Source organism: Papaver somniferum, chromosome 6 (assembly GCF_003573695.1).
Source record: "Papaver somniferum cultivar HN1 chromosome 6, ASM357369v1, whole genome shotgun sequence".
Lineage (NCBI taxonomy): Eukaryota > Viridiplantae > Streptophyta > Magnoliopsida > Ranunculales > Papaveraceae > Papaver > Papaver somniferum.
This window is the reverse complement of record NC_039363.1, coordinates 80,828,429-80,839,617: the sequence shown is the minus strand read 5'-3', so window position 1 is coordinate 80,839,617 and position 11,189 is coordinate 80,828,429. Positions and strand designations below refer to the sequence as shown.

The 11,189-nt window shown below is 35.4% G+C and overlaps 1 protein-coding gene across 1 annotated transcript; it reads left to right on the top strand.

Moving 5' to 3' along the window:
* Nucleotides 1-45: 45 nt before the first annotated feature.
* Nucleotides 46-3,902, top strand: LOC113285801. Its single transcript, XM_026534558.1, has 5 exons — nucleotides 46-769; nucleotides 1,802-2,020; nucleotides 2,540-2,635; nucleotides 3,220-3,354; nucleotides 3,487-3,902. The coding sequence occupies exons 1-5, from the start codon at nucleotides 158-160 to the stop codon at nucleotides 3,712-3,714; spliced, it is 1,290 nt and encodes a 429-aa protein (XP_026390343.1). The 5' UTR covers nucleotides 46-157; the 3' UTR covers nucleotides 3,715-3,902.
* Nucleotides 3,903-11,189: the final 7,287 nt, after the last annotated feature.

Sequence of the window (11,189 nt, the reverse complement as noted above, 5' to 3'; positions counted from 1 at the left end):
CTGATGAAAATTTTGAATTTCAGATTTCAGACACAAACAAAAAAGGGCCGTTTGTCCGTTTATTAAATCATTAAATAGCTCGTAGTTAAGTACAGTCACTCAAAAGAAAAATCGCTTCATTTCAAAACTTGAAATTTCTCTTCAATTTTTCCAAAAGATGGGTTCGATGAAACCCTCGAATCGATATCCAGTTACCACCGATTCTCGAACATCAGCTTCTTCACAAGTATCTGATCCATCTTCATCTTCCGATAGATTCAAAAACCCTAACAACAACAAATCGTTCCTCAAACATTTCAGTGGAAAATCAAGTACTCGAAAATCACCAGATCTAATTTCACCAACCTCAAATTTCTCTTCGAAGGCTTTGGTTAAACCTAAAGTTAATGACTTGGCGGGGTATACTAACAAGGTTAAGCCTCAAGACCAGAATTTGAGCTCATTAGTAAAGAAATTCATGGATAAGAGATCTTCGAAACTGAATTCGCAGCAGAAGACAGCAGCTTTGGTTATTCCAGCTGATGTTATTGCTGAAGATTTGAAGAAAACAGCTGCGGCTAAAGGTTCCAAGTTTTCGACTTTTCAAAGGAAATTGTTTCAGAAAGGAAGTTCAGGTGGGCCAGAGAAAAAGGCGTTGACGGAAGTAAAGACGAATACAAGAACGTTAGCTATGGTGTTGAGGAGTGAGAGGGAGTTGTTGAATCAAAGTAAAGAGTTTGAGGGGGTGATTACGGAGCTTAAGCTGATTATTGAGGGGAAGAATAGAGAGGTAATTTGAACTTTACTTTTGTTTATTTCCTTATTATTGTGTTATAGGTTTCAATTTTGATTTGGAAAAATGGGTTTTTGAGAAAGTAAGACTGAATGCTTTGATAGTATTAGTAAAATTGAATTCACCTTTAAATGAGTGTGCACAGATGGATAGTATGCCTGCTGCTCTTTGCTTTTTAATAATGTGATTAAGATCTCTTATGCAAAACTAAGAAACTGTTTATATATAAGTAGTTGTGTTTCATTTTTGGTAAGTGAAGATAATGCAGCATTTAAATAGGAAGGAAATGCAGAATTTGCTTGGCTGCCCATGTCATGGTAAGATACTTAAACAAATAACTAGGTGTACCACTTGCTGTAGTGCAGGATGTAGGTGCACTGGCCTTGTGAGCTAGGCATCTGTTTCCTGCTGACCTATAAGAAAAAAGAGAAAAAACAGAAATTCCAGAGTTTGACAAGTCTTTAAACAAAATATTTATGTGCTTGATGATTGGTCTTGTCTGCCAAGTTAAGGTGTTAGTTTTCCCCTGTAGACAGTCTACCTCGGCTGTGGTCCTGTGGATAGGGTCCATTCTAGTGTTTCTGAAGTTCCAGTAGCTTCCAGTTCATCAGGTTGCTGATCCCTTTGCCTGAACAGATTTGCTCCCCTGAAACAACCCAGAGAAGCTCTTAGTATTAAGCCAAACCTGCCTCATTTGTTTGCTTAAAGGATGACCCATTAGAGCTAATTTGTGAGATGCCATTGGTGGTTTTATCTAGCTTCTACGTCCTAGTTTGTTACTATTTGGTCCTATGGTTGGATAACCTTTGTGAACAGATAAGTAGCCAAAAAAGAGTCTGGAGCATCTAGCTTTATCAATTATACTAGCAGATCGAGCATTCCAAGGTCCCAATAGGTCCTGGTGCAACTAGCTTTCCTAGATGGAATTTCTGTTTTGTGCTGCTTTCGAACTCGTTTGATGCATAATGTAGTTTGGGTTAGGGTGAAGGAATGAGCTGAACAATTCTGTCATGTTTGTTTTTTTTGTAGGTGGAGAAGTTGAAGGATTTGTGCTTGAATCAAAGGGAAGAGATAAAGGCATTAAAAACTGCTATTCTGTTCCCTGATGTTATGAATTCACAACTTCAAGATATTCTAGATAAGCAAGGATCGGAGTTGAAACAGGCAAAACAAGTTATTCCCACTTTACAGCGACAGGTTACTTCTCTTACAGGACAATTGCAAAGTCTTGCAGATGGTCTTGCTGAGGTACATATCTTGAACTTCTATATCCTTCTGCAATTGGTGTTCCTTGATTACTGACATTCTGATATTGATGTTGCTTGATTACTGACATGAGAGTGGGTTTATCTGTTAGATGAGAGTACATAGTTTATAATGAAATTTCTTACTTGAAAAACTGAGTACATTTCACTGCTAAATGAATCTTCTAATAGATATAATCCTTATTACATGTGATATGCATCTTCAAGCTCTATTTTGTCACAATTGTAGAGAACCACCCTAAGTAATGACTGCGGATCAGTTATGTCGGAGAAACTTCTTTAATGTCCAATATTCAAATGGCATACAGTATTGTCATTTTAAACAGTCAAGCTAGTTTAAGATAACCATGTTAACCACTAAGAGAGGTTCACAACAAAATATTTACAGACATGCTACAGCAGGACTTAACCATCTTTGTTTCACATAGTTGAACTGTTACAGATTACAAAAGTTTTAAGATCAGTTCATAGTTTCGATTACTCACAACTTCCTGAATTGCAGGTCAAGGCAGATAAATACTCTATCAGGGGATGTTATGAAGGCAATCTAAGTTCTCCTAGAACACCAGCATTTGATCTAGACGCCACCAATTCTTTGGTAAGCAGATGCACGTTTGATGAAATTTTTAGAGTAATAAAAGCAGTAGTACATGGCTTGTTTCCTTGTCAAATGACTTCTAAGCTCAAATGTGTCTGTAATGTGCTACACGTATGGTAATAATAGCCTAATAGGTAAGTTGGAGGCAACACTAAATGATAGATATCGATGGCCAGTTGCTCAATCCCATTTGATGTGAGAACTCTAATGGTTCTTGCCATCCTATCAAGTTAATCGGTAAGTGATAGGTAAGTCTGAGGCAACTCATGCATAGAGATTGACCATTGGTTGCTCATGACCAAACCCATCTGACAACTTATTCCTGAATCTGGTACCATGTTTCTTATTCAAATTCAAAAGATTTGTGATGTCTATCATGATTTTTGCCATCCTATCGGGTTAAACTGGTAACTAAATTGCACTAACTGTTTGATTTTGGAAGACCCACCAGTCCAGCATTGTATTGATAGCTAAGTTTCTTATTTGTGCACAATCTCAGGAGTTCACTGAACAGTAGGATTATGCTGCATCACCTCAATTCTTTTTTGATCAGTGTTTGACTGTGTTTCATACAACATTTTCAGGAGTACAGTTCTGAGGATGGAGAAAGCCCTGGTAGTCCAGATGATATGTTACACAAAGATTTCAATCCCTGCTCAGATGACATGCTTCTCAAGGATTTGAACCCCTGCTTGACCCCTTACTTCGCCAAGTCAAAGGTACTAACTTGCCGTGTTTTTCTTTCTTGATTGACCACTCAATGTGTTTACCGTCTATTATGCCACACGGATTAAAACATTTCCCTCTACTTTTGCAAAGCTGTAACTACTGGTAATTTTATATACTGTTAGGAATTTGATGAGATGATGGCATACGATTCTCCAAATGAGGAAGGTTTGTTTGGCAGTGACACCAAAATGAGCAAAGAGAGTGATTTTGATTCTCAAGATGGAATTTTTTCCAAGAGTTCTGACCACTGGGGAAGACCAAGTCTAGGAGCCACTTATGCTCGGGCAACTCGTAGGTCAGAGGAGAACAAATGCACCTATGGGAGGCCACTACATCATAAGCTATTTTAAAGAAAAATCATATCTATGTAATCTTTAATTAAGCTCAGTCAGTTCTATTTATCTCCCACTTTCCCTCGGTTTCTGCAGAACTCCAGACCTTTTTTGCCTTGAAAAAGAATAGAAAAATCTGAACATAAATGTTTTGTTGATCCATGTATGTAGTTTTTTGATCAAAAAATAAAACATCCATGTTGTTATATCTATGGTGATTTTCTTTATTTATTTAGAAACATTTGGAGTGAATTTTCAAGTGTTGTGGATTGGTTTTTCATCCTGGGCAAAGGCTCTTGGTCTATTCAACCACCAAACAAGTTAATTTTCTTAATTTTCTGAATTCCACTAGACAGTATAAGCTTTCCTGCTCTTCTCTTCTCTTTGGATTAGAAGAAGCAATCCAAATTTAAGCTGGCAAGACCCATGCTACCAAAAAAATGGAATCTTCGACACCTCTAGCGTCAAATTGATAAGGTCTAAGAGTCCTCAAAGGATGAACAACCCATGTTTTCACAATTCGTTTTTGTAACGGATGGAAACGAGGTTGTAGCAAGCACAATTAATCCACCAAGCTCATGTCTGGCTGGCATTGAGAGAGACCTCCTCAGTTTCTAGTCAAGCAAGAGTAAAAAATCTTGGAACAAGATGGTAACTTCTGTCTCCCTCTAGATCTGTACAAGAACAAGATAACAAATAAGACAGTTGCTTGAAATATCGAGACCAAGGACAATCTTTCAATCAAATACCTACAATCTATTCGCAGCTAAATTAAATTTCATAAGACGCTAAAAACCACTCCTTGTATATTCCATGTCCTATCACTCCAAGCTAAATAGAGCTGTTGGGGAGAGAGAGTTTTGATGCATCTATCACACTGCTGCTATCTTGTTTAACCAAAAACTCTGACCTGTGGTATCTGGTCTCTTATCAACGTTCTTTTGTTTTACTTTTTTATCTACTTGTTTTTTTCTTTGTTTGTTTTTGTTCCCTCATCTTTTATGTAATGAGTAAGTAGGAAGACTGAAATTAAGAAAGATCCTTGTAACAATGTATGCACTTCTTCTGTTCTTTCCCATTTGACTTGGAACATAATCTTTGTTTAATCTCCTTGACTTATGTTCTGGGATTTACTAATAAATTTATCTTCTCATTTCATCAGTCATGTTCTTGTGTTCTAATGAAATAAGTGCATCATTATTTATAAGTTCTCTTCATCTATCTGTCTCTAATGTCATGAGGGATCAAAAAGCTTTTCTTAAAGATTATCGTGGAACCACAAGTTAACTTTGCCTCTTGTACAGTTGTGTACCTCCAAGTCCATCGGAAAGAAGAAAACAACCAATAATTGTGATTCCTTGTGTATGAATGTACTTGCTCCCCGTCTTAATTTCACGAATGAATCTCTTTTTTTCTTTAGAAGCGGAGTAATATTATGTACCTTGTTATGGGGCGCAGGTTTTATTAGAGGGGCGGAGTCTAATAGGATAAAAAGGGTCATTACGTATTAATTTCAAGTGTCCGTTACCCCAAAACTGTAAATGACTAATTAACCCTTACATAGTTTAGTGTTCATGATTAATTTTTACTTCAATTAACTCTAAATCTAAACAAAATCAGATTTTAGAGTTTAAAAAAAAAAAAAAATTAGAGATGGTAAAGATGTTTTAACCCAAAGTGAAGGTCAACTTCAATCAACTGAAGAAATTAACCAACAAAATGAAGAACCAGTGCCTGAAAATGACTAGGTATACTTTTAAATTAGTCCCAACTAGCTTTTTGTTGCTCAAAGTTATATAAAGTACGTAAAAAAATCAATTTCTTTACATTTTCAGAGCTAATTACGGTTGGAATTTTGCTCGTAACCAACCGTAAATCATAGTTACGGTTCGTAAAAGATGAACTACCAACCGTAACTGGTTAAATTTGGAGAAAATCCAATCGTAAAACCAGTTATGGTTGGTAACCAAATGCTCGAGACGAACCGTAACTTTAGTTACGGTTAGTAAACTAAAATGGTTATCAGCCGTAACAGTATTTACGGTTCATCTCGAATTTTAGTTATGAACCGTAATTGATGACTTTTCTGAGCACTGGGTTCCAGGGTTATCTACGGTTCGTAATTCTGTTATCGACATCAAGCGTAAGTTCACTTACGGTTGAAAAAAAAATAGAACTGGAGAAAATTCTCAGATATATAAGAACATACGGTTGGTAATCGAACTATTACCAACTGTAACAACATCAAAATCTCCAGTTACGGTTCGTAATTGAGTTAAAATCAACCGTAACTCACATAAATCCAGAAATTTCAATTTCAATTTTCATCTAAAACCCTAATTTTTTTGATAGAAATTAAACTTAAATCAAACAAAATAAACTAAACCCTAACTGGGCTTTTCAAAGCATACCTCATATAAGTCATTACACTTGATTAATTTTCGAATCGTCGGTTAATCGAAGACGATGAAATTTTCAGTTTTAATGGAGGTTACGGTTGATGAGAGGAGGTGAAGAGAAGAAGAAAGAAAACAGATTTTCAATTTAGCTTTGATTTTTTTTTAAAAAATTTCAAATATTATTATATTATTGGATAAGGATTATTACATGAAACTAGTTGGAAGCCTAACAAGCTAAACTCCAACGACATACTACTACATTAATTGAACAGGTTTCCGTGCTAACCTACCAGCGAGCCTCATGGGTAACCTAACCAAGGGAGCCGAAGCGAGAGCGGGGGCTGAGATTGTGTCACAAAGGGGGCAAGCTAACACTACCTTCCATGTTAATTCCTGCAATATTACGCCATTGGGGATTCGAACCTGAGACCTCCTGGAACGCATGAAACTTTGGGAAACGGGGATGACCAGCTGAGCTAGGTGCCCGTTTTTGGATTAAAAATGGAAAGGGTGATCTAGACAATTTATAATACCATTTGGACACCCTCTAACCAACTAGAGGGACATTACTATTATGGTTCCGCCCCTCTAATAAAACCTGCCGCCCTTATAACAGGTTACAATATTATAGGCATTGTAACGGAAAACATGCATGTGACACTAAAGAATTAATTGGTAAACAAGAATTACCACATAATCCATCACCCGCGTACTAGACCAAACTGCTTTGGTGGAAATTGAATAAATTCCGCTCCTTTTCATGGGTCTTCACAAATACCCTTAAGAGAGATATTTTAAGTTTTTAGGCTGTAGTTTTTGGCACATCTAAAATTATATTAAGTCAATTGAGGTTGGGTGGACGTTTTCACGCGTCAAAAACATTCTGGTTCATTTTCATTATCCAAAAAAATACTAGTTCGTTTTCATTATCCACTTAAAATATATCCTTTAGGGGTATTTTTACAAAGAAAAGAAAAATGAGGGGTATGTAGATCTGCTTTACGAGTTGTGAATCAAAATGTATCCTTCGTGCAGAGTTGTAGCTTATCTCAAAATTTACCATTAAAACCCAAAATGCTGGTTGTCTAAATCTGTATTGTAACTTTTTTTATGTATCCCAAAATCTGTAATAACAGTAGAGTGGCATTCTCTTCACATTCTAACTACTATCTGTCATTATCAGTATTAGTTGTCATAATTAGTTGTGTCATTTGTTGATTGGTCCATGGAAACTGCCACATATTACGATCAGCTAAATATCTGTCACATGGTATTGTTTAAATACAAGAACTCATTCTCTTGTTTTCTGTAATGGGTGTAAGACAATTGATTGATGAATTGCATATGCAATTCTTTATACTTTAATTAATGAAATGAATCCTTTTACTATGGTAAAACTAAAGTCTTTGATCCTTTCTTTCGTTGTTCATCACCATCAATGGTGTTTCTTTAAGCTTTCTTTCAGATACTCTGTGTTTTATTTTCTTTTCCTTACACAAAAAATAAATAAATAATCTTGTTTTAATGGAAAATATTCAGTATGAATCAAGAATATCTCAGGTTCCCTTAAATCAGATTTCCAATATTATTCAATACAAACTTAAGGATGACAATTTTCTTACTTGAAAAAGCTTAATACTTCCATTACTCAACCGATACGAAGTCTCTGGTTTCTAAGATGGATCTACTCCATGTCTTCCTAAATTTCTTACTCAGGAAGATCTGGATCAGGAATTGTAAATCCATCATATGTTGATTGGTGTGACGGTGATAACACTCTCATTCTTTGGTTACAATCCACAATTTGATTCTGTTGTTTCCTATGTTAGTGTTGAATCTGCTGGAGAACTATGGTGTAGTATTGAATCTAGATTTGCTAATACTTCAACAACACATGTTATACAAAGTCGTACAAAATTTCAAACACTCGAGATTGGATCTGGTCATATGGATACTTACTTGAGAGAAATCAAGAAATTGACAAATCAACTCTCTGTTTTTGGATCTGAAATTTCCAATGATGAACTTGTGGTCTTAGTTTTTAATGGTATTAGTCAAGAATACAACTCTTTCAGTACTTCTATCCATGTGCAAAATCCACCAATTTATTTTGATGAGTTACATAATCTTCTATTAAGTGAAGAAGTTTTTGTATCTGAGTGATCTAAACCATGTTTCTCTGAAACAAACAATAATTTGCTGCTTTTCAATCTCAACAAGCACTTTTTGCTCATCAGAGAGCTCTAATTGGTTATTCTTTTTAATCTTGTTCATACAGACCATGAGACAGAGGTACTTATAATTTCAATCCTTCTTATACAACTAACATTCCAGCTTGTAAGAGAAATTTTCATTTACCTGCTAGAATGTCTTCTTAATACACTTTTTTAGTGCTTCTGTACCTCCACCAGTCACTAGTGTTGCCTCTACTTCATCTACTAGTTCAGATCCACCTATATGTCGAATTTGTAACAAAGCTGGTCATATTACTTTAGAACGTAGACATAGACTATATTTTTCATATTGGAATGTCAATACACCTTAAAACACGAGTGTTATGCTTGCAACTGCTAACATTTTAGGGAAACTCTTGGTATGCTGATACTGCTCCTAACAATCACATAACTGCTGGCGAGAGTGAACTATAATTTACTTCTACTTATGATGGATTTGAATAAATTCACGCAAGTGAAAGTATGAAAATAACTCATACTGGTAGTTCCATTAAGAAAACACCTAATACTTGTTTGGCATTAAACAATGTTCTTCTTGTTCCACAAATGTGAATACATCTTTATGTTCAAGGATTTACTAAGGATAATCATTGTCCTTCTACATTTGATGGTTGCATTGTTGTTAAGGATCTCTCATCTGGGAGGATCACTTTACAAGGTCGGCAGTCACCATCTTTAGTGGACACTCCTAATGCATCTTCATCAACGACACCTGTTGTTTCATCGAATAAAGTCTATCAAGTTGTTAGTCAAGTTTCAGCTGAAGTTTGGCATTTGAGACATGGACATCCATCTTCTCAGACTTTCTGGCATGTTTGCAAGACTTTATATCTCAATAATATCTGCAAGATACCGCTGTTTTTTCGTGAATGTCATCAACTTGGAAGAAGTCATAAACTCCCATTTATTGTATCTAGTCATGCTAGGTATAGACTTTTAGAATTACTTCATCTTGATCTATGGGGTCCTAGTCCTGTTGTTTCTAATTCTGGTTTTAGATACTATGTAAATGTTGTTGATGATTACTCCAAGTATTATTGGATATATGTTTTATATGAGAAATCAAACTTCAAAACAATGTTTCTTCAGTTCAAAGTTCAAGTAGAAAATTTGCTTCAACGCAATATTGTTGTCATTAAAACTGATGGTGGTGGTGAATTCTTAAACAATGAATTAGATGGGTTTCTATCAAATTTTGGTATTGTTCATGAGGTATCTTGTACACATTACTCCAAACAAAAGGGTGTTGTAGAGTCCAAATCCAAATATTTGGTTGTCGTTGGGAGAATATTGCTTATGCAATCAGGACTTGCAAATTCAATTTGGGCAAAAGCATTTCAAACTACAAACTATACCTTTAACAGACTTCCGACAAGAGCTATAAAATTTAAATCTCCATTTGAGCAGTTTTTTATCAAATTCCTGATTATTCGTTCTTAAGGGATTTTGGTTGTCTATGCTATCCATGGCTGAGACTTTATGCACCAAACAAGTTGGCACCAAGAAGTGAAGGGTGCATTTTTGTTGGATATCACATTATGCACAAGGGATACAAATGCTATAATCCTGCTGAAGGTAGAGTCTATATATCAAGTCCCGTTGAATTTCGTGAATCTGTTTTTCCCTTAAGAACAAAACACTACTTCTGGAGATATTACTTCAGTGCATACTTCTGTGAACCACTCAACAACTACTTCAAATATTTTCACTACTTCTGACACTTCTTTTGAAAAATTCCACTGCAATAGTATCTTCTTCTCCTTCAGCATTATATGCGTGTACTTCTACTATTGTTCCTTTCACATTTTCTCCAATATGGTCACAATGGGTAAAAAAGCTCTAAAAAGATTTTTTAGAGATTCCTTATCTGCATAATTTATTTTATGGCATCTTCTACTGCTCCAACATGCTTCACACAAGCAAATAAATTCCAAAATGAATAGTTTATATGGTTGATGGATTTCAAGCACTTAAAGATGCGGATATATGGAGCTTGGTATCACCAGATCCGTCTCAGAATTTAGTGTATTGCAAATGAGTGTTTAAAATTAAGCAAAATCCTGATAGTACTATTGAATGACATAGATCTAAATTGGTTGCATCAAAAGGATTGTTTAGATTACTCAGAAACCTTTAGTCCAGTTGCTAAACCTACAACAATCAGAATTATTCATTCCTTAGCAGTTCATTCTGACTGGAATATATCTCAACTTGATGTCAATAATTTATTTTTTCCTGGTGACTTGCAAGAGTTTACATGGTGCAACCTCCAGCTAACCAAATCATGTCTACAAGCTTCACAGGGAAATTTATGGCCTAAATCACGCAGCAAGATACTGGTATGATAAGCTACACGATATTTTACTATCTTATCATTTCATATTATCTGCATCAGATAGTTCATTGTTTGTTCAGAGGATTGGTACTAGAAATATTATCATTTTGGTATATGTTGATGGTATTCTCATCACTGGTAACGACAAATATTGTTGCAGCAAATTCATAACCACTTTGGGAACTCATTTTCCAGTTAAAAACTTAGGACTACTTCATATTATTTTTTCGGTCTTGAGGTAAAGAAAAATGCATCTGGAATTTTCTTATCCAAACAAAGTATGCTCTTGATTTGTTAGAAAAAACAGATATGTCAAGTGCAAAGCTATGTTCTTTACCAGTACCAGTCAATTACAAGCTCAGTGGAAATGATTTCCAACCACTTTATAAACCTAGTGATTTTAGATCTTTAGTGGGTGCTCTCTAATATTTAACTTGGACAACACCATAAATCAGTTACGAAAATAAGTGTCATTTCTCCAATTACTCAATGTGACAACATAAGTGTCAGTTATGAAAATATGTC

What these genes read in the sequence shown, in the direction of transcription:
- LOC113285801 (XM_026534558.1), top strand. Translation starts at nt 158, where the DNA reads ATGGGTTCGATGAAACCCTCGAATCGATATCCAGTTACCACCGATTCT. An exon ending in TTGAGGGGAAGAATAGAGAG is followed by an intron (nt 770 to 1,801) that starts GTAATTTGAACT and finishes TTTTTTTTGTAG; the next exon opens with GTGGAGAAGTTGAAGGATTT. An exon ending in TTGCAGATGGTCTTGCTGAG is followed by an intron (nt 2,021 to 2,539) that starts GTACATATCTTG and finishes CCTGAATTGCAG; the next exon opens with GTCAAGGCAGATAAATACTC.